Here is a 25,864-nt window from a genome sequence, read left to right on the forward strand (position 1 = left end):
AACTCAGTAACAGCATTCACAGCCATGGCAGCTCTACCCCGGCCCCACCTCCCTGTGCACTACATGCTCTAAGGAACTATGCCTTCCTTAGAGCAACCCTGGAATGCGCCATCCTCTACCTTACTGTGGTGGGAGATAGGCACAGGAAAGTTGGCCAACTTGGCTGAGATTGGCATTGCCTGGAACCCAGGTGGAACCCCGGCCTGTGGTCCTTGTTGGCCCAAGGCGGGAGTGGGGGAGAACACGGAGGCAGAGGGTGGGCTGGGGCATCCAGGGAAAGGAGGCTGAAGAGAGGGCAGTGCGAGATGTGCTGGTTCTCAGATGCACCATCTTCCCAGAACCAGGCAAAGTGAGCACCCGATGTTCACGGGCATGATTTGCACCCTTCTTGCAAGCGTCCGCCTCCTTCAGGAAGCCCACCCAGCCTGCTCTGGCCTGGTCTTCCCAGAAGTCCCCCTCCCCCGACCCTCGCCAGACAAGAGGATTCTCAGGTCTGATGTGAGACTGGAGTTCCCTTGCTCCATGGCTCCGGGGCTCGCAGCCAGGAGTCCAGACGCTGCAGCTGGCACAGGCTGCAGTTCTGGGGAGGGAGACCAGAAGGCGTCTCGGGGCAGGCTTGGCTCAGCTTGAGCTTCTGGCAGACGACCAGGTGGGGAGACCCAGTGGGAGGGGAGGTTGCGGGGAGAAAAAGAGAAGAGGAACAGGACCCTGTCACCAGACAATGCCCCGTGACCTTCTCCTTGGCCTCACTCTAGTTGTCCCATCCCACGAGGGCTGGGCCAAATGTGCTCTGGCTCACTGCTATGCCTCTGGGGCTGCACCCTGGGAGAGACACACTTCAAACAGCTGTGGAAACAGGACTGACAGAAGCGGGTGTCTAGCCCGGTGGTCAGGTACCCGTGTCCCTCATCCCAGTAACTCAATTTGGTTCTGGATTCCAGGCCCTGTCTCTGGTTTCTACCACCGCACACCCTGAGAGGCTGGGGGGATGGCTTGAGTAATGGGAGGGAAATCTTTCCTTCCTGTGTGGAAGACTGGGATTGAGTTTCTAGCTTCCACTCCAGCCCAGCAGTTGTAGGCACTGGGGACAGGACCAGAGAACTCTTTTCCTGTGTCTCAAATAACTAAATACATGATGTTTTTTTTTTAATGGAGAAGGTAGGGGAGGATGTTGTGGTACAGGTGGGGTGAAGCTTCCTGCACCCCATATAAGAATGACAGGTTTGAATCACAGCAAATGAACTTCCTGCCCAGCTTCCTGCTCGCGTCTCTGGGAGGCTGTGATGTAGGCTCCAGTCTGTACGACCCCAGTAACACGCAATGGACCAGGACGGAGCTCCTGGCTTTGCGCTGGCCCAGCCCAATTGTGGTGGACATTTGGGGAGTGAACCAGCAGATGGAACATCTGTGTGTGTGTGTGTGTGTGTATCCCGCTTGTCACTCTTTCAAATAATTTTTTAAATGATCGTAAAATAAGGCGACATTAATTTTTTAATGATTTTTATTCAAAAAGTAGATTTACAGGAAGAAGGAGAAGCAGAGAGACAAAGATCTTCCATCTTCTGCTTCACTGTGTAAATGGTTTCAACAGCTACAGCTGAGCCCGTTTGAACCCAGGAAGCAGGAGTCTCCTTTGGGCCTCCCACGTGGGTGCAAGGTGCCCAGGATTTGGAGCATTCTCTGCTGTGCTCTCAGGCCACAAGCAGGGAGCTGGCTGGGAGGCGGGGCAGCCAGAACATGAGCTGGTACCCATGTGGCATCTCGGTGCTTGCAGGTGGAGGATTAGCCTGTTGAGCCATTGTGCCAATCCCGGTGTTAATTTTCTTTAAAGATATGTTAATTTGACATGAGACAGAAAGAGAGGGAGAGAGAAGTAGAGATTCCATCTGCTGGTTCGCTCCGCAAACAATTTTAGGGCCTTGGTACAAATGAAGACAGGAGCCTGGACTGACAACCTGTCTCCCACATGGAACACAGGGACCTAAGCTCTTGAGCCATTATTAGATGTTTTCTCAGATGCCAAATCCAAAGCAGAGCCGCCAGGACTCCTGCTGGGCACTCTGATAATGGATGAAGGTGTCTTAAATGGGGATTCAGCCCACTGTACCCCAACACTGGTCCCTGCGGGTTTATCATAACAACCCTGCAAGGTGGTGCTGTCAGTCACCCTGGAGGGGGGCGGGCGGTGTATCCAAGAGGCAGCAGCAGTGACAGCTTTTTTGTTTGTTTGTTTTTAATTGGAAAGATACACGGGGGGAGGGGAAGAAAGACTGAGGGAAAGATCTTCCGTCTTCGCTCCCCAAGTGACCATGCGGCTGAAGGCAAATGACGTCACCTTCAATTCTTCTTAGGGAAAAAAAAAAAAAAACAAACGCGCTCTTGCCTATCCCAGGGGAAGTCGTGAGGCTCCGAGGAGGAGATGTTATTCCATTGAATTACTCCTATTATCGGAGCGCTACCCTATGGAAGTTGCTCCCTTTGCAGGAGTTGAGCTGGTCCGAAGCAGCGGTTGTCCTGGACTTGGAGGAGGGGAAAAGCGCTTGCCAAAACCTCGGGCGTTTTCGCGCACCCCGGGGGTACTTAGTTCCGCATCTTTCACCCCCGACCCCTCGCTCAGAAGCAGTGCTAACTGCAAGCCTGGCAGCAGCCGCGAGGACGCCGGCCTCGCCCTGGTCCTTGAGAAACCCGGGGACCGGGCACCTCACACGAGTAAGGGAAACCACCCCCCTCCCCAACTTCCCGGAGTCTGAATGAGGAAGGGTTTGTTTTTCCGCTGAGTTAGGGGGATGCGTGTCCTAAGAGGAATACCTCCTTCGCACTTGGTGTTTCAAGAAAGAGGTGTGGGATTTTTGGGAGGGTGGGGGAGGAGAAGGCAGGGCGCAAAGTTCATTTTTGCGCATTTTTAAAACGGGCGGCCGCGCCAACTTCCTTTGGCCACACTCAAGATGGCACCTGCCCAGCCACGCCCCCGATGGCGGAGCCCCGGGCCTTGGCGGGCGAGAGACGCTCGATTTTCCCAAAATGGAGTGAGAGAAAAACCCGTGTCCATCACAGACAGCGTCGCCCCACCCCTCGAGGGCCGCCAGCACCCAATAGGCGACGCGAAGGGCGGGTACGAGGCCAGGGGAGGAGCCCGCTGTTGTCCCAGCAACGCGACGGAGTCCAGGCGAGGTGGCCGCGCAGGTTTGGCGCCTCAGGCCTGCGGCGGTGCGGAAGGTTCTAGAAGAGCCGCGAGGCCGGCCTGGCCGGCGCGCCCGCCAAGAAGACAAGCTCGACCCATGCATCCCGGGCGCTCCTAACCGCTCAGCGCGCAGAGGTAGGAAGGACGCATGCGCTGTGGGCAGGGGCGGGGCCCCCGTGGCCTGGCAGCGCAGGCGCACAGTGGAACCTGAGGCCGTGAGGAGGCGGAGCTTCTGGAGCTCGTGGGCGGAGCTTGTCGGCTCCCGGGAGGGTGGTCTGGAGAGTTGACGAGAAGCAGGGGTTCGTTAAGCGCCCCCCTATTCCCCAGGCCAGGGCCACGCAGCATGCCCTGGGGAGGCAGGATCCGTGGTTAAGGCTGTGCAGCCTCCGGGGACTGACAACACTAGCTTGTCCACAAGACCTACAGCTGCCTCAGTTTCTCCATCTGTCAGATGCAGAGCATACACCCACCTCGCACGGCTGATTGTGTCTTTCTGCTCCCAGGGCCATGGCTGAGGTGCACGTGATCGGACAGATCCAGGGGGCCACCGGTTTCTCGGAAAGTAGTCTCTTCTGCAAGTGGGGCATCCACACAGGTAATCATTCCTCCAGACCTGGCCATTGCCTTACCAAGACCCCACACTCTCCCCGGGCCCCTGACCTCCTCTCTCCGTGAGCTCTCAAGAGTCCCAGAGTCCCTTCCTAGCCCTTCACACCCCATCTCAGGAGACCCTGAGACCCCTCTTCTGAATGCAAAGGCCCCCTGAGGATATGGGGTTCGAGGTTAGACCCCCCCATATATACTCAAAACACTAGCCCACCCAGCTCTCCTGTTTGGACCCCACTGATTGCCTTAGGGTGTCCTCGGATCCTCCCCCCTCTTAATAATTCTTTGATTAGCAGTCTCCACTTAGGTTCTTCTTGTAAAACAGAAATCTCCACCTCAGATTTATGGAGGAGAGGCCACCCTCTGTCATCAGAATTCTCTCTGAGAAGGCCTTGCCTGGTGAGACACCCGTGAGGACAACGAGGCTGTCACCCCTGTCTGCCCCTCAGGCCGGGATCCCTGTGGATTGGGCTGTAATGGGTTGACATGGTCAGATGCTGTCCCCGCTTGAGGCCTCCGTTGCCTCCTGGTTCTCTTCTTCCGGCTGCTTTTGGGAAATCCTGCCTGTGAAGAGCCTGACTTGTGGGGTGCGAGGTGGCCGGGAGCCTCCCTCAGCCAGGCCGGTGCGGGCTCTGGTGATCTCGGGGGAGCCACTGGGCGGTGTGGATCCAACAGGGAGCTCGCAGGCTTGGACCCTGCAGTCGGGCTCTGAAGATAGCTCCCCACAGGGGCCGGGGCGTGCCGTGCTCACTGCCATACCCTCAGCATGGGAGAACGATGCTTGGTGCAGCATGGGCGCTCAGCGGACTACATCACTCACAGAACGAATGATCGAGGGCCTGCCCTCTCAGGGCCTGTTTCTTGTTAGAATGGGCATCACAGTGGCACATGCCTTCTCAGGTCACTTCATTGTCCAAGGAGTGTAGACTGACCACCTTTCATATCCCCAGAGCAGCAGCGTTGGCGGTATAGTGGTGAGCACAGCTGCCTTCCATATACCCGGAGCTGGGGACTCTGCCGTGTGAAAGGCCGTGTTGTCCTGGAGCTCGCGGTTGGGGGAGCAGATAAAGACACAGCTCAGTGGAAAGCCACAGGCGTTATGGGGCAGGCACTGAGCTCGCGGTTTGTACGTACACATCCTATATCCTGGTTTGCATTCCTGGCTCCAGACTTCAACTTCCTGCCACGGGAGACCCTGGGACGTGGTGTGATACATTCCTTCCACTTACAAGGGAGATCTGGGCTGAGTTCCCAGCTCCCACCTTCAGCCTGGCGCAGTCCAGGGCTTTGGGGGCCTGGCATGATAGCCCAATGGTTAAATCCTTGCCTTGTACACACCAGGATCCCATATAGGTTCGTGTTCCAGCTGCCCCATTTCCCATCCAGAGCTCTGTTATGGCCTGGGAAAGTAGTCAGGAATGACCCAAAGTCTTAAACCCTGAACCCACGTGGGAGACCCAGAAGAAACTCCTAGCTCCTGGCTTCAGATCACCTCAGCTCTGGCCACTGTGGTCATTTAGGGAGTGGACCAGTGGATGGAAGAACTTTCTTTCTGTCTCTCCTTCTACATCTGCCTTTCCAATAAAAATAAAATATTTTATAAATTTAGGGTTTTTTTTTTTACTTATTTAAAGATGCATTTATGTAAAAATTATAGGAAGTAAGTAAGAGTCAGAGATCTTCCATCTGTTTGGTTCACTGTCCAAAAGGTCACAATGGCCGGGCCTGAGCCAGACGGAAGCCAGAAGCTTCCTCTGGGCATTGCAGGGGCCTTCTTTCCCAGGCGCATTAGCAGGAAACTAGATCTTAAGTGGAGCAGTCAGGATTCAAACCAGCATCCATATGGGATGCCGGCATGGCAGGTGGTGGCTTAACTTACGATGCCACAATGACAGCCCCAGGTGAAAAGTCTTCAAAGAAAAAGAAATGGATGCTGTGACAGATTTTGGATAGAATGGTCAGAGGCACTCTGTGAAGAGGACACTTAAACCGAGCCCTGAAGGATGCAAGAAGGGCCACGTCACATAAAAGCGAACATTGAAGTGCAAAAGCCCTAGGGTAGGGGAAGGGAAAGGGGAGCAGAGAAGCACACGGGTGGCGTGGAGGGAGGGAGTTCAGGCAGGGCGGCAGGAGCCAGGCCAGGCCGTGGGCCACGCAGGACAGTCGGGGGAGGCCGCTGTCGAGTGGGCTGCGCATTTATGCAGTGCACTTCCTGAGGCGCTCAGCCCATCACAGTGCCCCAAGCATGTAGCCCATAGTTGCCACCCCTAAAAGTAGGATCCCTGTTACCATGTTTTTCACCAAAAGCTCCCAGAGGGCATCCATGAGCCTATCTTAGTGCCGTGAGCCTCTCCATGTGGAGTGAGAAGTGTAGTGTGTTGATATGGAACTTGCACCCCACACTCACTGGACAAACTTTCCCACAAGTTCATAAGGTGTGTGCCTTTTGCTCATTTTGCACATGGTGGGGACTAAAGCATAGAATGGTAACTTGCCTAAAGAGGTAGTGACAGGATTTGAACCCAGTTATCAGGCTCTCCCAAATGCCAGAGGGAAACACAGTCCTGTCACCCATAGTGGCGTCTGCTGCCTCCCACCCCTTGACTCCCACCCCCTGCCTCCCACCCCCTGCCTCCCACCCCCTGACTCCACCCCCTGACTCCCACCCCCCTGCCTCCCACCCCCTGACTCCACCCCCTGACTCTGTCCTGGCTCTTGCCGCAGGGGCAGCATGGAAGCTCCTGTCAGGTGTGCGGGAAGGCCAGACGCAGGTGGACACCCCCCAGGTAGGGGACATGGCCTACTGGTCCCACCCCATCGACCTGCACTTCGCGACCAAAGGTCTACAAGGTAGGTTCCAGGACTTGGTCCCAGGGGACCAGAGCTGAGGGGAGGCAGCCAATAGCCCCAAAGCTGCTGGGATGGGTTCAGACTTTGTGGGTCCCTTTCCCAGCCATGCCTGGCCCTGGGGAGGCCAAACTAAACCCTACCCGGGCATGCATCTGGGGACTGGAGCAGAGGCCAGGTGGTAGGTAGCAAGCAAGGTAGGAAGGTGGGGGTCTCGGCAGCAGAGGATGGAGCCTTCAGGTAAAGAAAGAAAACAGAGTCTTCCATAAAGAGGGATCGTGAGAGGGGCAGAGGGAGGGAAGTGAATGCTGTGTTTCAGGAAGACTCCTTAAAAAGGAGGACAGGCCAGAGGTGGGTCATCACCACACACAGGCCCCGGGGTAGCTCAGCAGCCAAAGCGCTGCTTGCAAACGTGCACCCCGCATCCAGTCCTGCTTCTGCTCCAGCCTCCTGCAGGTCTGTGCCCTAAGGAGGGGAGGTGGCAGGTGATGGCTCAAGTGCCGGGGGCCCTGCCACTCCCCAGGGAAACTCCTGAGTGGCAGACTCCTGGCTGTGGCCTGGTGTCTGGGGGAGCAAAGCAGTGGATGGAGATGGCTGTCTCTCCTTCTGTGTCTCTTAAAACAGAAAGTGGGTCACTGGAGAGGAATGTCACTGGGCTGTGGGAAATGTACCATCCATCTCAGCACTCCACAGCTAGCATTACCGAGGGCCTGCCCCGTGCCGCCTGGGGAATGACGCTAACCTCAGAGGGCTCCCCCCACCACAGGACAGGAGGCACAGGGCCATCTCCAGACAGCCCAGACCGGGCCAGGCCCTTACAACACCCTCTGGATCCCCCACATGGATGGGAGCACTTGGGCCATCTGCTGCTGCTTTCCCGGGTGCAATATGCTAACAGGAACAGACACGGCATAGCTGACACTTGAACTGACACTCTTCCATGGAATGCTAGTGTTGCAAGCAGCGGCTTGGCGTGCTGTGCCCCACCAGCTACAGCCCCTCTTTGTCAACCTTTCTGGAACAGCCCCTTCATGGGCACCTCCATGACCTGTGCCCACATGCAGCCAGGGGGACCCTGCAAACACCCGAGTCATGCCACCTCCCTGTTCTGCTCAGAGCCCCCATCACTGCCATCTTCGGAGCCGTCCCCCGACCCCAGGCCTGTCACCGCGTCTGTCTCACCCGGCAGCACTGGCCCCGCCAAGCACACTCCACGCGCCCTGTGACCTCCTCGGGCTGGGGTCTGTCTGCCCTTCATCATCTCCACCCTCCCCACAGGCTGGCATTGCCTGGGTCCCCTTCTTCTTGGTGAGGCTTCCTCCATCTCCTCCTCACCCCCACCCCGTCCAGCTTTGTTTTTCTGCAGAGCGGTTATCACCATCTGACATACCCTGCAATTTGCTTCTTTACTATGTTCCTGGTCTAGAATGTCAGCCTCACAAGGGAGGAATTTTTGTCTGCTGTGCTCATGGATGTGTCCTCAACTCCTCCAACAGGGCCCAGCACAGAGGAGGGGCTCAGGAGGGCAGAAATGGGGTGTGTGTGTGGGGGGGTGCTGAGGCTGAGTCCCAAAGGGCTCTCTCAGGCTGAGACGGCAAGTGGCCTTTAGAGCAAGTGGGCAACCCGTGGGGAGGCAAGTGTTGGCAGCTGACAGGTGGATGGTGGACAAGGAGGGAGACTGTCAGAGGCGGGCCTCGGGACACCCACACCCCGTGCTGGAGCGCCTGATTCATGTGCCGGCTACCCTGTACTTTTCAGCTGCTTGCTAATGTGTCTGGGAGACAGTGGCTGGCAGCCCAAGTGCTTGGGGCTCCTGCTGCCCACACACGAGACACAGCCCTGGCCACTGGGGCCATCTGGCAAGTGAACCAGCAGATAAGGAATTTCTCTCTCTTTCCCTCTGTTACTTTGCCTTTCCAACCAATAAATAAATAACTCCTTTAAAAAAAAAAAGTGGGGTGGGGGGCAGCTCTGAACCCAGTGAGGATGTGCGGAACCTGGGGAGGGAAAGCAGCTGGTGGGTCCAGGATGGGGCCCCAGGTGGGGACTGCCCAGCCTCGGGGTGCATGGGAGGCAGCCACATGGAGGGGAGCCATCCTAGATGGGAGCTGAAAGGTGTGACAGTTTGAGGAAGATAACAGATGTAGGCTGTTCCTGCTGATGGAGTTCCTGGCCGAGACCCTCCAGTGGGCATCCAGACTGGGCACAACGCATCCTTCCCTTACCCCTCTCTCCCCTCTTTCCGACAGGTTGGCCTCGGCTGCACCTCCAGGTGTGGTCCCAGGACAGCTTCGGCCGCTGCCAGCTCGCAGGCTATGGCTTTTGCCACGTGCCCAGCAGCCCAGGCACCCACCAGCTGGAATGCCCCACGTGGCGGCCCCTAGGCAGCTGGCGGGAGCAGCTGGCGCGGGTCTTCGTGGGAGGTGGACCGCAGCTGCTACACGGAGACACCATCTACAGCGGGGCCGACCGCTACCGCCTGCACACGGCTGCGGGTGGCACGGTGCACCTGGAGCTCGGCCTGCTGCTGCGCCACTTCGACCGCTACGGTGTTGAATGCTGAGGGAGCCCCAGCCCTGAGCCATCCGCCGGCATCCCCAGCCCTGCGCCCCCAGCGAGGGCCAGGTGGCACCGTGGTCAGGGCCAGGGGCGCCCTGGGGACTGTCAGGCCGCCTGGCCGCAGCCCAGGCAGGCATGGCGCCACTTGGGGACCTTGCTAGGACTCCCCGCGCCTCTCAGCTTGTGTCTGTAAAAGCGGGTAGCAGGTACGCCGGCCCCCCGGGGGGGTTGAGTGGAGGTCCTTAATAAAGGTGGACGCGTCTCCCAGGTGCCAGTGCCTCCTGAGCCCTTCCTGTGTCCGCTGCCCTCTGCCACGTCCTCCCCTGTTGCGCGCTCTCCTCGGGCTCCCCACCCTCGGCCCTAGCCCCTCCTCCAGTTCTGAGAAGACCCCTTGCCAGGCTCATCCCCCTCCCCAACACACACACACACACACACACACGGTCCCCAAAGCTACCGTGCGTCCCGGGCACCGCTGCGGTAGCACTCAGCCACCAGGAGGCAGCACCCCCGTTCCCGTCTGCGTGGGGCGGAGCCGGGGTGCCCGCCTCCCACACCCCCCACCCCCCAGGGCAGAAGGGACCCCCCTCGGAGCCCGCCCACGCGAGATGAGGACGGTGGCCCGGCCCCCCACCCCAACCACCACCACCACCACCACCACCACCCCCCTTGCCCTTCCCCCTGGGGGCTGCCCCCGCCCCGCGCGCTTCCTGGGTGGGGCCGGGGCGGCTTCAAAACCCCCGCCGCCCTAGCCGGTCCCCGCCGCCGCCGCCGCCGCCCTTCGCGCCCCGGACCGTGCCCCCTCCCTCCACTCGCCGCGGATCCGCCGGACAGCAAGGCCCCGGTCCGGGGCAGGGGGGGACGCCCCCCTCCGGGGCACCCCCCGGCTCGGAGCCGCCCGCCGCTAAGGGCCTGCGCCCCGGGAGCTGAGCGCAGGAAGGAGCCGCCGAGGAGCAGCCCGAGGCCACAGAGTCTGAGACGAGCCGCCCCCGCCGCCGCCGCCGCCGCTGCGGGGAGGAGGGGGAGGAGGAGCGGGAGGAGGGACGAGCTGGTTGGAGAAGAGGAAAAAAGTTCTGAGACTTTTCCGCTGCCGCTGGAAGCCGGAGGCGCGGGGACCGCTTGGCGCGGCGCTGGCCCGGGAGGAGGCAGAACTTGGGGACCCCCTCCTCCAGGACGCCTCCCCCTCTCCTCCTCGGACGCTTGCTCCCCTCCCTCCTTCCTACAAAGCGACCCCAGCGCCCCCTCTTCCGGACCAGCCTTCCGGAGCCACAGACCCCGTCTCCCGCGAAGGCATTGCCCCTCGACCTCGGACGCTCCCCCTGCCCGGCGCCCTCCCCTTGGTCCCTTCTCTGGCCCCGGCGCAACCTACAACCTTACCTTCCCCGGGCGACGGGTCGGTCTCTCTCAGACCTGCCCTACTGGCTCCCCTATTCAAGACCACCCACCTTCTGGTAGCGGAGCCCACCGGGGTTCCGTTTTTTTTATTTTTTTTTTTCTTTCCCGTAGGACTCGGAAGACAAACCCGGGTCAGAGCCACCCCTAAAACCTTGCTTCTTTCTTTCTGAGAAACTCAACTTCCCCTCGAGACCCTCCTCCTTTTCCCCGGGAGACCCTCAGCCCCCCTACCGGGGCGGGGCCTCCCCATCCCACCCCAGCCCCGTTGGCGCCCTCGGCAGTGCCGGGGTGCGCCACCTCCCCCATGCCGCCCTCCGGGCTGCGGCTGCTGCTGCCGCTAGTCCTGCCGCTGCTGTGGCTCCTACTGTTGGCGCCCGGCAGGCCGGCCGAGGGACTGTCCACCTGTAAGACCATCGACATGGAGTTGGTGAAGCGGAAACGCATCGAAGCCATCCGCGGCCAGATCCTGTCCAAGCTGCGGCTAGCCAGCCCCCCGAGCCAGGGGGACGTGCCGCCCGGTCCGCTGCCCGAGGCCGTGCTCGCCCTGTACAACAGCACCCGGGACCGGGTGGCCGGGGAGAGCGCCGAGCCCGAGCCCGAGCCCGAAGCCGACTATTACGCCAAAGAGGTCACCCGCGTGCTAATGGTGGATCCCAGCAACAGTGAGTTCCCAGGGATGGGGACCCGGGAGGGGACGCTGCGGTGCCGGGGTCACGGGGAGGAAATTACCAGTAGCAGAAGGGGATCCCGGGGAGCGAACGGAAGGCGAGGGACCTGGGTTGGGGTGGGGGGATTTGGGTGTCCTGAAGAGTGGGAGCGCTGACCCTTAGGGATGTGGTCTGGGACAGTGAGCCAGGTGGACATGGGGGGAGGTTGCTGGGGAAAGGCCACGGGTGGAACGCGAGGTCCACCTGGAGGGAGCTGCAGAAAGGGCCGCTCTGTGGGAACGGGCGGAGTCTTTAAGCTTTGGGAACCAGCGGAGAAAGCCGACCCGGAGTTCGGGGGTTACAAAACGGGAAGAGTGAAGGAGCAGACCTGGGTGAGGGACCTCAGCAAAGTGCCAGGGGGAGTGGAGCCACCTCTAGGGCGCGTGGAACCTGCGGGATGGCAAGGGGCCGCGGGGATGGAGACAGTGGTCAGTGCCTCCGAATGGCGAACCAGGGGCGGCGAGGCCGGCGGGAGGGGTGCGGAGACCCAGACGGGGTGCGAAGGACGCGTTTGACGGTCGTGGGGCGGCGGGGGTGGTTGTGTTTCACACCTGGACCCGAAGGCACAGAGCAGGGAGTCCCAAGAAAACTTAAAAACTTTGGAGCTGGGAAGGACCCGCGTGGGAAACTTGTGATTGGAGGAGAGGTCGCGGAGCCCTTGGGGCTGAGCCGCGCGACGGGAGGGGCCGGCCAGGAGGCCAGCGGTGGGGGAGGGCCAGGCGGGGTGGACGGTGCAGGAGGGGTGGACGGTGCAGGAGGCTCAGGTAGGGGTGAGGCCGCCCCACGTGGCTGCCACGCGCGGGAGGAGGAGCGCGCACCTCCCCGAGGGGGAAGGGGTACCCCGCGGAGCTGGACGCCCGCAGAGCGGACCCCAAGCCGCAGTTCCTCCCGCGCGCACCGGGGAAGCCCCAGCGTCCGGCCGCCTCGCCTTCTCCCCTCCCTTTCCTTCCCGTGCCCCGAGGGGGGCGGGGATCGCGCACGGAGCCCGGGGCGAGACGAGGCAGGTCCGGTCCCCGCCCTCGCGGCTGCGTCGCCTCCCGCCCAGCTCACCCCAGTTGTGGGTGGGGCACCTGCCAGCCCCACCCCGTCAATGCCCACGCGGGATCCCAGGATCTGGCGAAGTCCTCAAGGGCTGTAGGGCCGCCGCCACCACCCACCCAAATTTCACTTTCTAACCCAGGGCGGTGGACATGTGGGTCCATGACTCATCCCTACCTCAGCGTGCCCCCTCCCCACCTCTCTGTCTGGCCTTCCTTCCGCCTTCACCTTGGCCTGTGGTAGCTGTTCCTGTCGCTCTGAGCCTCTCCCCTGAGCCACTTGCACTTCCCCCACAAAGACATGTGGCTCTGTGCCTGACGCCGTGTTGCATCTCACCCGGTCCCCACTGGTTTTCCTGTTAGGATGAGGGCCTCTCTGTCGGCACCCTCCAGCCTCTCAGGCCTTGCAGCCCCTCCTCTGTCCCTCCTTCCTCACTTCCTGGCCCTAGCCCCCAGCCTGGACTCTGCCCTTTTCCTGGAGGAAGGAAGGGAGTCAGGGGAGCCCCACGGGGAGAGGTGGCCTCTGGTTCACAAAGCCTCACTCCAGGACCCCCAGGCAGTGGCCCCCATAAGCTCTCCTCCCAGGCCCCTGTCCCTGAGCCTTCGTGCTAGTTTCCCTCAGCATTTGTGGAGGGTGAGGAGGGAGCAGTTGGTGACCGCAGCGCCACCCACATCCTCACCTAGCAGGGAGGCAGCACAGCTGAGGGCTGCTGGCGCTGCAGGCTCTGGCACAAGGCTGGCTCAGCTGGAACTCCACTCTCTCCTAGCCAGGTGGCTTTGGGGCTCATGGATGTCCTTGGGCCTCAGTTTCCCCATGTGTTAAATGGACGTAATGGGGCTTCTTCCTCAGGAGATTGCTGTGAGGTTGAGGCGTCTTCCTCTGTGTAAAGTGCCCTGAGCAGTGTGTGGTAAATAGCGCTTTATACCATGCACATGATGGAGTGATAGGCTGTGCCCCACATGCCCGTCACTGAGGGGCAGGTTGAGCCACATGTGCCCATGCTGTGCCCATCACAGAGGGGCAGGCTGTGCCCCGCTGTCCCTGTCACTGAGGGCAGGCTATGTTCCATGTGCCCGTGCTGTGCCCATCACTGTTGGGCAGGCTGTGACCATGCAGTGCCCATGCTGTGCCCATCACTGAGGGCTGTGCCCCATGTGCCCATGTGCCCATCACTGTTGGGCAGCTTGTGCCCCATGTGCCCATGCTGTCCCATCACTGAGGGCTGTGCCCCGTGTGCCCATCACTGAGGGCTGTGCCCCGTGTTCCCATGCTGTCCCATCACTGAGGGCTGTGCCCCGTGTGCCCATGTGTTCTCTGCTCCGTGTCCCCTGTTCCCTCTGCGATCCTGGAGCTGTTCCCTCTTACAGATGAGGATTGGGACCCCGAGGGAGTCTCACATTCAGATATTCCGTCAGGAGGGGGAGGCACAGAAGTGATGCTGATGTCCCCACCCAGACAGTGCCAGGACCTGAGGAGGGTGGGGCCCAGGTCAGAGAGGGCAGACACACTTCTGGATCCCAGTCTGTCCCCGGACCCTTCCTCGTGCACTGGGATGCTCCTTTGGGGCTGAAGCCCTGGGAGAAGTGAGTCACCCAGCACCCCTTCTCCTGGACAGGTGGAGAGGGGGCTTTGGGCAGACAGGGTGTTAGAGCTCATTCTGCAGGGCAGGGGCCATCCCAAAGGGGCCACTACTGCCCCCCAAGGACTTTCAGCTAAGTCTGACAGGCCAGCTCCGAAACTCGGGCTCCGCTCTTAGCCAGGGGTGCCCTACTGCTTCCACTTCTGCCAGTCCCTGACGCGTCTCTCTCATCTCCTCCCAGAAGTCTATAAAGATTACAAAGAGAGCCGGCACAGTGTGTACATGTTCTTCAACAGCACAGAGCTCCGGGAAGCCGTGCCCGAGCCCTGGTTGCTGTCCCGGGCAGAGCTGCGCCTGCAGAGGCTCAAGCAGCAGCAAGAGCAGCACGTGGAGCTGTACCAGGTGATGCGGGAGCCCGGGCTGAGACCAGGGTGGGGAGAGGGTGCTGCCCTGCAGAGGGTGCAGGAGCTCAGAGCAGGGACTCCTGGGCACTTCAGAACTCAGACTCGTGACAGCATGCCTCGATGCTCACAAGGTTGGGGTGTAGGAGTTGGACCCTTAAAGATGACAGGAGTCTCAAACGTGAAATCAAGGGGAAGGCTGGAGGCTCCAGAACCCATCTGCACACTAGGGGACCCACTGGCCACATGCACCTTGCTTAAAATATAAATGAATGAGCAGAAAATGCTTTCAGGACTCCAAAGCCATGTGTGTAAGTGCTGCTATTCTGTAATTCATATTCTTGAGGCAATTTATTACAATGATGATTTCACTTAGTTGTTTTTTTTTTTTTTCATAAGACTTACGGAAAGAAAGACAGGAGTAGAGATAGAAATAAAAATACACATAGAGATCTTCCGCCGACTGGTCCTCTCTCCAAATGGCCACAGAGACAAGGACTGGGCCAGGCCAGAGCCAGGAAGCTGGAACTGCATCAGAATTCTCTGTTACACTCCAGGAGCCCAGGCATTTAGGCCATCTTTTGCCGCTTTCCCAGGGGCAATAGCAGGGAGCTGGAGCACCAGTAGAGCAGCTGGGACTTTATCCTGTGCCCAGTTGGGATGCCTGAGTCACAGGCCACAGCTTAACCCACTGCACCACAACTTTAGCCCAGGAGTTTCCCTGGCTGGTTTTTTTCTTTGAGAGATGGGGTAGGTATGCTGCACTCCCCAAACGCCAACAATGCCCAGGGTGAGCCAGGCCCAGGCAGGGAGCTGGGAGCTCAGGCCAGGTCTCCCATGGAGCTGACTGGGACCCAGCTGCTTGAGACAGCCCTTCTGCCTCACCGGGGCAGCCCTAGTAGGAAGCTGGAGTAATTACCGAAGGCTAGGTATCCAACCCAAGTACTGTGCATTGGGGCACAAGTACCTTAGCCGGCTCTCATTCCACCACACCGGCCCCGTGTTCCTGGAGTCATACAGGATTGATCTAGAACTCCTCAGGCTCCTGTGTGTGTCCTTCCTGGTCCTTATCTAGCACTGAGGTCACAGAATGAGGTCTGACACAGCAGTGAGCTCTCAGGTACAGGCTGTCAGATCTGCCTGCTGTGTCCCTGCAGACCCATAATGCTGGCCCCAGGTGCCTGGGCTAGGGGGCTGTGCTGGTGGGAGGGGCTTAGGCTGGCAGTGGTGCCTGTGGCCTCAGAGGATTAGAACACCCCACACCTCAGGGAGTCAGGACAGGCCGAGCAGCCCAATGGAGCCCAGGACTCTTCTCTCCGGGGACACTGTGGGAGGGTGGAGCTACTGAGTCCAATATTGGTATGGGGTTGGCAGGGGCTGGAGGCTGGCCTGAGAGCAGGTAGGGTGGCATGGTCCTGGTTCGTGTGTGTGTGTGTGTGTGTGTGTGTGTGTGTGTGTGTGTGTGGAAGAGGGTGCTGGAGCCTGCTCCCATCATCTCTCTGATAAAATTCTTTGTCCTTCAGCGATACAGCAATGATTCCTGGCGCTACCTCAGCAATCGGCTGTTGGCTCCCAGCAACACAGCTGAGTGGCTTTCCTTTGATGTCACGGGAGTTGTGAGGCAGTGGCTGAGCCAAGGAGGTGAGGATCATGGTCTGCTTCACCCCTGCTTCTCCTGAGTCCCCCTGCATCCCACCCTGAGCATGCTGGTATCAGACACTCAGAGCTGGGGATGAGTGATGGATCTGTCAGTGGTGACTCCATTACCAGAGCACCTGCCCTGGGGGGGGGGGGATGAGAGGACAGACACAGCATGACAGACACAGCCCAGTCCTTGCCTGGACACAGTGCTCATGGTCCATGGGGTGTGCAGGAAGGGAGGGGAGCACTGCTGTGTCCATGCAGTGATGACTCAGGGTGGGCAGGCAGGGCTGGAAAGAGAAACCCAAGCAAGTGCTTGATCCAGCCTGGAGTCAGGGAGGACTTCCTGGAGGAGGGCACCTCTCAGTTGAGCTTTGAGTGATGAGTAAAAGCAGGAAGGACGGGAAGAAGGAGGGCCCAGAGCATTGTGGGTAAGGGAGCAGCTGTGCAAAGGCCTGAGCCCAGGGAGAGCTGGCACTCTGGATCTGTCCGGGAAAGGATTGTGTCACTCCTCTGCCCAGCCGTGTCCCCAGTCCTCATTCCTCACCCTGCTGATGTATTCACCTCTGGGATCCACACACACAGCCTTGCCTCAGCTGTGTTGGGTGGCATGGGTGAGCAGTATACAGTGCTGAGCAGGGTAGCCCTGGGTCCTGCCCCATGGAGCCCAATTTCTGGACCTTAGAAGGTCTTGCCACAGCCAGGATAGACAGCTGCAACCACAGGGGCTGTGAACAGGGAAGGGTAGTTGAGAGATTTGGGTCCTGGTGGGAGGAGCGCTAATTGCTGTGCGTTCCCAGCGAAGGCACCCAGACTCTTTCAGGGGTCCGGGCGCGTGGGCTGTCTGCCGCTGCTTTCCCAGCTGTTGGCTGTGAACTGACTTAGATCAGTGGAGTTTTGAACTGCTGCTCTCCTGGGATACGTCCAAGGCAGCTGGTTAACACGTGAACCGCAACAGCAGCCCACGGGTACTGTCTTTTTCTGTGGGCCTGGCCCAGGGAGGAATGAGAAAGTTCATGATCTCTACCCAGGTGCATCCTGCTTTGAAAGACTGACAGAAATAAACAGCCAAACACCCATGTCAGAGAAAGCAGTGATGTCACGGCCAGGAAGGGGTGTGCACCCTGGAGGGCCCCTGTGAGGAGGTGACATGGGAGCTGAGACCTGAAGGGGAAGTTGCTGGCATGGCATGGCAGAGAGCTGGAGTGTGTGTGGTGGTGAGGGGTGTCCCAGGCAGGAGGAGCCCCCCTGGAGTGTGCTCCTTCCCTCCTCTTCCTCCAGGGGCCTGCTGAGCCTCACACACTCACACTCACACTCACACTCACACTGGTGTCCCTCTCCTCACTCCCACAGGGGATATCCAGGGTTTCCGCCTCAGCGCCCACTGCTCCTGTGACAACAAAGATAACGTCCTCCATGTGGACATCAACGGTGAGCACACAGTCCCGGCCCAGCCCCTGGCCTGCTATGACCTGTGAGCATACACGTGCACGAGCGTGCCCCCTCCTCCTAACCCTGTCCTTGCTGCTGACCCGTCCCCCTGAGAGTCACAAACCAATGCAGGGATCAGTTCGGGCCGACGAGGTGACCTGGCCACCATTCACAACATGAACCGGCCCTTCCTGCTCCTGATGGCCACCCCGCTGGAGCGGGCCCAGCACCTGCACAGCTCCCGGAGTCGGCGAGCCCTAGACACCAACTATTGCTTCAGGTGAAGGCGGGTCCCGTGGCCGTGGCTTTTCTCTGTAGCCTTGAGTGTGTGGGACCTGGGAGGCCTGCCGTGGGCACAGGGGCTTGCCTGCTGCAGAGTGGGAGTTGGGCAGTGTCCAGATGCGGGCCGGGGAAGCTAAACTCTGCATTGCAAGGTGGCCTTGTTAGAGTCCACTTTCTGTCAGCACGGAGGGGGCGTTCTGAACGCCGGGATTCCAGATCTCAGGAATCAGGGTCTGTGACTGGCAGGTGAGGCCATTGTGGGGAGGAAGCTGCAGTGTGGGGAACCTGGAATTAGAAGATGGTGTGTTTTGCGTTCTTACTCCATTAGCAGATCAGATAATCCAGGGTTGGCCCCCTGGCCTCCTGGGACACTAGACTCTGAATGGTGAGACCCTGGGCTGAAATGGTGACATCTTCCCTCCCACCCACAAAACCTACCCCCCCTCTCACCCCGACACAGCTGGGGGCAGAAGATGTGGGGTTCCATGCTGGGGTGCGGGTGTGCTGTTAGCAGCTAGGTGGGGCTATGTATGTGCTGCCGCCAGTGGGCAGGGCTGGGGTGGAGGGTTGGATCATAGGAGCTCAGGGCAGCCAGGCACCTGGATGGCTGGCAAGTGCGAAGGATGGCCAGGATAGCAGTGTCCTGGGATGCCTGAGAGCTGTGGGCTCAGCAAGCTGAAAGCAAGGCTCAGAGCGCTGGGATTTAGTGAGAATGTGGGGTGTTGACAGGGCCCTGTGACCCCACCCCTTCCCTGCTGAGTGTGCTGCACTGGTGCCCTGGCCTTTCTCTCAGGGCGCTCCTGGGCTGGGGATTGGTCCCTTCCCCATGGCTCTCTCACCACCACATCTTACTCCCTGTGCCTGCACCCCCAGGGAGGGAGGGGCTGAGGGGCTGAGGGCCCTCCCCTCATCGAGGCAGGCCAGGGCTCAGCAGTGAGGTCGTTGGCAAGAGTCAGGCTTAAATGTCATCCTGGCGATGGATGCACCTCGCTCTCTTCCAAATCATGGGGGAAGACAACAGGGAGGCAGCCTGCAAACTCCAGACCCTGGGAGGCTGCAGCCAAGAAATACCTGCACACATAGATTTCTGAAATTTATTTTTTTAAAGATTTATTTATTTTTATTACAAAATCAGATATACAGAGAGGAGGAGAGACAAAGAGGAAGATCTTCTGTCCAATGATTCACTCCCCAAGTGAGTGTAACAGCTGGTGTTATACTGATCCGAAGCCAGGAGCCAGGAATTCCTCCAGGTCTACCATGTGGGTGCAGGGTCCCAAGGCTTTGGGCCGTCCTCAACTGCTTTCCCAGGCCACAAGCAGGGAGCTGGATGGGAAGTGGAGCTGCCAGGATTAGAACCGGTGCCCATATGGGATCCTGGCACGTTCAAGGCGAGGACTTTAGCTGCTAGGCACCATGCTGGGCCCCAGATTTCTGAAATTTATGCAGTTATTTTTACAATAGGCATTTTCCAAGTGTTTTGAAAAAAATTCTTAAAAATTAATTTGCTCCCTAAATAATTGCATATAAACAGATATTCTTGGGTCAGCATTTTGGAGTGTAGGTAAAGCTCTGGCTTGCAATGCTGCCATCCCATATGGATGCCTGTTTGAGTCCTGGCTGCTCCACTTCCCATCCATCTCCCTCTGAGTGCTCCTGGGAAAGCAGTAGAGGATGACCCGCATGCTAGGCCCCCTGCACACACGTGGGAGAGCTGCAGGTAAGGCGCAGCCATGGCCTGGCCCCCCTTTTGGGCAGCGATACAGCAGTTAAAAGTGTCTGCCTCCTTCCTTGTCTGTTTGTGTCTATCTCTAACTCTGCCTTCTATAGAAAACAAATCTTTAAAGAAATAAATGTATCTCTCAAAAAAAAACCAAATCTTTGATGCAGATAAAACTTAGATATGCTGTCATATGTATTAGAATTATATAGATATATTTACATAATTACATAATGAACATTCATTATATGCAGTACATATAATATTTACATGTTCCGTTCATGACTACTATATATTATTTATTGTAAGTATAAATGTTTATGTTAACTATACTTGAGATGGATTTATTAACTGTATGTAAATATAGATGGTGGGTGCCTATGCAAGCTAGTCGTCTGACTTGCAGGGTCAACATCCCATCTGGGTGCAGGTTCTAGTCCTGGGTGCTTCATTTCTGATCCAACTCCTGCTGGGGGCCTGGCAAAGCAGCAGAGGGTTACCCAAATATTGGGTCTTTGCCCCTGTGTAGGAGAAAGCTCCTGGCTCCCAGCTTTAGACCAGCCCAGCTGTCTGTTGGAGCCATCTGGAGAGTGAAGCAGGCAGTGAAAGATCTGTCTTTCCCTTTCTGTTCTCTGCAACTCTTTACTTTCAAGTAAAATGAATAAATCTTTAAAACAACATTTATAGATGTAAATATTGATATGTTATGTAACCATTAATGTGTAACTACACTTCAGAAATATTGTGTAAATATTTACGTTAGGTAAAAATATAAATCTTTTAATGTAGATAATATATAAATTTATATGACTTGTAATATATATGAACATGTAAGTATAACTATACAAGTGTAAGTATTTAGATGCATATAATACATTATAGCCCTCAGGATCTCACAGATATATAAAAATATTACATAAAAATAGATATTATATATGAAGGGAAGTGGCAGTTCTGGAAATTTCTAGGAGGATTTGAAGAGAAACACTCCCCATTTCAGTGCAGACCTGATTTGGATGTTTATGGAACTTAGGGAGATGCAGGTGAGGCAGCTGGAGAGGTGTGAACTCTCCCACATGGTACCACAAAGGAGCTCTGGCTGCTTCAGATCCATCATCCATGTCGGAAGGAAGGCCTGGGCCAGGCGCCTTCACAGCTGAGCGTCCCTGTCCCTGTCCCTGTCTGGAGGCTCCAGAGTCTGGGATTTCAGGTGTTGCATTGGGCAGGCTCAGCTGGAGCAGTCTGAGGGAATATTCCCACCTCAGAACACCTCGGGCGCTTCCCACTGCAGCTGCCATGGCTTCTGTGCCTGTGTGAGCCTGTGTCATGAGATGTCTCCATGTGCACACAGCTCAGGGTGCTTGGTGGGGAAGGAACCCCTGAGGAACCTGGGAGGCCTCTGGGTGTCCCTGGCCTGACAGACTGAGGGACAGGACCTGCCTGAGAAGGGGAGGGCTCAGTCAGTCAGGACCCCGAGAGACCACAGACCCAGACTGCCTCAGGTCCTACAGGGACCCTCTAGGCACACATCTGGGTCCCCTGGAGGGTGTGTTTCCCGTGGGCGCTGTCCAGCACGTCTCCACCCCACCCCACCCTACCTCCAGATGTTTCCTGCTCAGGCGCTGTGGCTGCTTCTGCTGGAGCTGGAAGCCCCATGGAGAACCACCACAGAGTCCCCTGGGTGCACATTTGCAGGACCCCTGGGCCCTGGACAGGAGAGCTGTGTCTGCTCAGGGCAAGTGCCCCTCACTGGAGGGCCAAGGACAGAACCTTCTCCCCAGCAGCCCACGCCCTCCCCTGTGCTGGCCTTCCTGAGGCCTCTGCCTCTCAGGCGGCTCCAGCTCAGGAGCAGAAGGAGCCACTGAGGCCGCACAGCCCGAGCTCCTGCCCCCTCCTCTGGCCTGTGGCTGTGGAAAGGCTGCGTGTCACCCCAGGAGTGTCTGTGTCAGGGCCTCTTGCCTGAGTCACTCCACTGGGCACACAGGGCCCACTTTCCAGGTCAGGCCACGTGCAGCACAGGTGCCCACGTCAGGTGCCCTCTCTCTGGCCTGGTTCCTTCTGCTGCCTGGCCCACAGGATCTCACAGAGGGCTAGGATGCTTCCTTTTTTTTTTTCCCCCCCAAGTAAGATCTGTTTCTTTTTGTTGTTTGAAGGTTTACTTTGTAATCCAGGCTGCCCCACTTCTGATCCAGCCGATGTCCTATGTGCTTGGGCCTCTGCATCAGAAGAAGCTCCTGCTTGGTGGCTTCAGCCTGGTTCTGCATTGGCTATTGAGGCCATTTGGGGGGTGAACCAGTAGCTGAAAGATCCTTATCTTTCCCTCCTTCTCTGTCACTCCGAGTTTCAAACAAGTAAATCAATTATATATTCAATGAATTATATATGTCAATATATAATAACATGCATATTATATATAGTTTCAAATATAGGTATATTTGGAAAGCTGAGGTAGAGAGGGACAGAAAGACAGCCATCTTCCATCGTTTGGTTCTCCGCAAATGGCTGCAACCATCTGGTGAGCCAGGATGAGGCCTGGAGCTTGGAGCTCTTTAAATCTCCCCCATGTGGGTAATAGGGGCCCAACGACTTTTGCCATCACCTGGCTGCAGGAAGCCGGAATCCCAGCGTACCAGTATGGGCCGCGGGCGTTCTCAGCAGCATCTTTACCGCTGTGCCTGTTGCCCGCCTCTGGCATGTTCTTGCTCTGTGGCTGGTTGATGCCGCGGATGCCGTATACCCCGTTCCATGCGTGTGAACCAGAGCCCGAGAGGACACTCAGTGACCCTCGGTACTGCCCTTGGCCCCCGGAAGAGACAGCCACTTGGGTCCGAGTTGGGTGTCCTCTCAGAGTCCATAGAATCCTCAAGCCTGTCCATGTGAGTTTCTCACTTTGCCAGAATGTTAGCCTTTTGTTGTTCTTGTTGTTAATTTGTTCTGATTCTCAAAACCATGCGTACCTACTACCGAGAACTGGAAATGCAGAGGTCGGCTATTATACTGCCACACGGAAAACACCACTGACGCCATCTTAGAATAAAGTTGCTTTGGTTGCAAGTCAGACAGTGAGAGCTGGCTGCTGGTTCTCTCCTTCAGTGCCCACCATAGCTTGGGTGGGGCTGGGGCTAAAACAGTTCAGGTCTCCCATGGGATGACAGGGGTTCGAGCCCGTGAGCTCCTCCCTGCTGCCTCCCTGGCGCATTAGCAGGACGCTGGATGGGAAGTGGAGTATCCGGGACTTGAACCCAGGCACGATGATGTGGAATGTGGTTGTCTCAAGGCGGGGCTTAACCCACTATACTTCAGTGCTCACCACTGCTGACATCCTCACAGACTCCTGCTAGTCCCGCACACAGCTGATTGGAGTGCCCTGGGCTGCCCCTTGGCATGGGGTTTCCTTCACATGTTACAAACATGTAGCATGAAGGAGTCTTGGCTTCCTCTGAGTCCCTCCACCCCCTTTTTAAAGATTTATTTATTCATTTTTATTGGAAAGGCTTATATACAAAGAGAAGGAGATACATAGAAATATCTTCCATCTGCTGGTTTACTCCCCAAGTGGCCACAACAGTTGGAGCTGCACCAATCTGAAGTCAGAAACCAGGGGCTTCTTCCGGGTCTCCCACACAGGTGCGGAGTCCCAGGCTTTGGGCTGTCCGCAGCTGCTTTCCCAGGCCACAGGCAGGGAGCTGGATGGGAAGTGGAGCAGCCAGGATATGAATCGGTGCCCATATGGGATCCCGGTGGCTGCAAAGCAAGGACTTTAGCCGCTAGACTATTGTGCCGCCCCCTCCCCACCTTTTCCAATTATTTTTATTTGAAAGGCCAATTTTACAGGGAAGGAAACACACAGAGACAAAAATCTTCCATCTGCTGGTTCACTCCCCAAATGGCCACAATGGCTGGAGCTGAGCTGATGTGAAGCCAGGAGCCAGCAGCTTCTTCCAGGTCTCCCATGTGGGTACAAAGACATCAGGACGTGGGCCTTGAATTCCCTTTAATTTGGTGTCTCTTGCACCTCCTCTCAGCCCTGGCTGCCTAAACTAAACGCCCATCCTGCACTCAGCATGGCTCTGCTCAGGGAGACCTGGCTCTCTGTGAAGCCTACACAGAGATCTTGGGTCCAGAACAGTGGAGTTTACATCACGGGGGCAGCGCCCATGTGGTGGGCTTTCAGGAACTCTTCCCTCCTCGCACAGCTGCCAAGATGGTGCCCACCCGTTTTCTCGTGTCTCGGTGCTTGAAGGAACTGTTGACCACTGGAGCGTCTGTTCAGATGGGGAGGGCCCCACAGGCCTTGGGAGACCCTGTTCATCCGTGTCACTGACACAGAACACCTGCTCCCTGTGGGGTTAGGTACCCCTCAGGAAGGAGGTACACAGGCCCTGGCACAGGACCGTGATGGAGCAGAGACATGCAGCTGCTTGAGGCTCTGGAGAAAGTATTGAGGTTTATTTAGAAGTTGAGGCAGGCAGACACCTAGGTCATATTCAGGGAGAGTGAGCCAGAAAGTGAAAGGGAAAAGGAGCGAGAAGTTTCTAGCTTCCATCCGCGGAGTCCATCCACAGGGAGAGAAGAAAGTGAGAGTTTCTGTGTGGTCTTGGTGGGGGCAGGGGCCAGGGAGGGGTCCTCCATTCCCCGCAGAGCCCAGCCAGCACTTGCTGTCCAAGGGGGAGTGTGGCCACACTGTGGATGGCCCATCTGGAACAGCGGGGGACAACACGTGTTTATTACCACGCTCTTGGCACAGTGCTTGTGGACTCCAGGGAGTCCTCCGCAGTGTGGTACTGCCACTGTTGTTGCTGCTGTTATCACAGGGCATGCAAGGGAAAAGAAAGTGGGGGCACTGCTCAGGCCACACATACCTGGTTAGGGGGGAGGTCCCCCAACCGCAGCAGCCTGATGCATGCACCTGCCCCACAGCTCCACAGAGAAGAACTGCTGCGTGCGGCAACTATACATCGACTTCCGCAAGGACCTGGGCTGGAAATGGATCCACGAACCCAAGGGCTACCATGCCAACTTCTGCCTGGGACCCTGCCCCTACATCTGGAGTCTGGATACCCAGTACAGCAAGGTAGGAGTGGCCCACTGGGCTGGGGAGCTGGGGTCCCAGGGAGAGGAGAGAGAAAGGTGATATCAGAAAGAGTTGGAGGAGGGGAGAGCTGGCGATGGATGAGGGAGGGCTTTGGGTGGTCAGCAGGCAGAGACCAGGGGAGACACCTGGACAGCTGGTGTAACAGAGGGACTGGTGGAGGGGGAGAGGCAGGGAGGGCTGGGGAGGAGGGAAGGCATGGAAAGATGGGGAGAGAGGCTGGCTGCGTGGAAGCGCAGGAAGGGGGCAGGCTGTGGAGGAACCCCCCTCCACAGCATTCTCAAGCTTCAGTCTGACCCTGCGCCGCCCGGCCACCCACAGGTCCTGGCCCTGTACAACCAGCACAACCCCGGCGCTTCGGCGGCGCCGTGCTGCGTGCCGCAGGCGCTGGAGCCGCTGCCCATCGTGTACTACGTGGGCCGCAAGCCCAAAGTGGAACAGCTGTCCAACATGATCGTGCGCTCCTGCAAATGCAGCTGAGGCCCCGCCCCACGCCCCGCCCCGGCAGGCCCGGCTCCGCCCCTCCGCCCGCCGCGCCCCGAGGGGCTGTATTTAAGGACTGCTGTGCCCCAGCCCACCTGCGGGCCATTAAAGGTGAGCGAGACGGGGGTCTCCGTGTCTTTAGGCGCCTCCCTGAGGTTCCTCCCACAGCGCTCCGTCTCCTGTGACCACATCACTTATTTATAGCACCTTCTGTCCCCAGCAGCCCCAGTAGGCAGCAGGATCTGCTTACTGCACCTCTGGCATTGTTCTCAGTATCTTCGGGGAGTGAATGATTTTAATGTCTAGTGACAGTCTGAGATGAAGGGACTCTGATAATACCCATTTCATTATATTTAAAATGTGAAAGGCGGAGTGACACAACGGCGGGGCGTGTGCAGGGTTAGGTTCATTCCTTGCAGCCAGGAAGTCTGTCCAGGTTTCCCACGCTAGTGTGAGGGTCCCAGGCTCTGGGGTTTCTGCCAGGCGCGTTAGCAGGGAGCATGATCAGAAGTGGAGGAGCTGGGGTTTGAGTCCATGCTTCCTGTGGGATGCCAGCATTAACAGGTGGTGTGGCTCAAGTCACTACACCACTTAATGCCAGCCTCAATATCCATTTTAAAGATTATGAAACTGATGCCCAGGAGGCTAAAGGGAGCAGGTCTTACCTCTTTTCTGGTAGGTGAACATAAGAGCAGAGTGGTATGAGGGGAGGCATTGCAGACCTGCAGGAAGCTGACAGCAGCCTTGGGGTGGGGTTCTGAGTAAGAGGACAAGACCCAGAAGCGATGGCCAAGTTGGGGCACCCTGTGCGTCCTGTGGGTGGAGGAGGGCGAGCCGGGCGAGGGTGCTGAGAACTGAGTCAGGGCACAGGCTCACAGGCCAGAGATGGTGGCAAGGTCACGTGC

The 25,864-nt window shown here is 57.8% G+C and overlaps 2 protein-coding genes across 2 annotated transcripts; both read left to right on the forward strand.

The window, feature by feature from the left end:
• The first annotated feature begins 3,126 nt into the window (after window positions 1-3,126).
• B9D2 (B9 domain containing 2) lies at window positions 3,127-9,478 on the forward strand. Its single transcript, XM_040976270.1, has 4 exons — window positions 3,127-3,316; window positions 3,685-3,776; window positions 6,512-6,637; window positions 8,884-9,478. Exons 2-4 carry the CDS (start codon window positions 3,689-3,691, stop codon window positions 9,195-9,197), a joined length of 528 nt encoding a protein of 175 aa, XP_040832204.1. The 5' UTR covers window positions 3,127-3,316; window positions 3,685-3,688; the 3' UTR covers window positions 9,198-9,478.
• Window positions 9,479-9,999: 521 nt separating this feature from the next.
• On the forward strand, window positions 10,000-25,080 carry TGFB1 (transforming growth factor beta 1). Its single transcript, XM_040976271.1, has 7 exons — window positions 10,000-11,247; window positions 14,151-14,311; window positions 15,834-15,951; window positions 17,305-17,382; window positions 17,515-17,662; window positions 24,305-24,458; window positions 24,798-25,080. Exons 1-7 carry the CDS (start codon window positions 10,890-10,892, stop codon window positions 24,954-24,956), a joined length of 1,176 nt encoding a protein of 391 aa, XP_040832205.1. The 5' UTR covers window positions 10,000-10,889; the 3' UTR covers window positions 24,957-25,080.
• The last annotated feature ends 784 nt before the right edge of the window (window positions 25,081-25,864 follow it).

This window comes from Ochotona curzoniae, unplaced genomic scaffold (genome assembly GCF_017591425.1).
Source record: "Ochotona curzoniae isolate NIBS_2020 unplaced genomic scaffold, NIBS_Ocur_1.0 contig_2699, whole genome shotgun sequence".
Taxonomy (NCBI): domain Eukaryota; kingdom Metazoa; phylum Chordata; class Mammalia; order Lagomorpha; family Ochotonidae; genus Ochotona; species Ochotona curzoniae.

Excerpts from the sequence above, each read along its gene's own strand:
- TGFB1 (XM_040976271.1), top strand. The coding sequence starts at position 10,890 with ATGCCGCCCTCCGGGCTGCGGCTGCTGCTGCCGCTAGTCCTGCCGCTG. Across the intron at positions 11,248-14,150 it reads AATGGTGGATCCCAGCAACA|AAGTCTATAAAGATTACAAA; the intron begins GTGAGTTCCCAG and ends ATCTCCTCCCAG. Across the intron at positions 15,952-17,304 it reads GCAGTGGCTGAGCCAAGGAG|GGGATATCCAGGGTTTCCGC; the intron begins GTGAGGATCATG and ends TCACTCCCACAG.
- B9D2 (XM_040976270.1), top strand. The coding sequence starts at position 3,689 with ATGGCTGAGGTGCACGTGATCGGACAGATCCAGGGGGCCACCGGTTTC. Across the intron at positions 3,777-6,511 it reads CAAGTGGGGCATCCACACAG|GGGCAGCATGGAAGCTCCTG; the intron begins GTAATCATTCCT and ends CTCTTGCCGCAG. Across the intron at positions 6,638-8,883 it reads CGCGACCAAAGGTCTACAAG|GTTGGCCTCGGCTGCACCTC; the intron begins GTAGGTTCCAGG and ends TCTTTCCGACAG.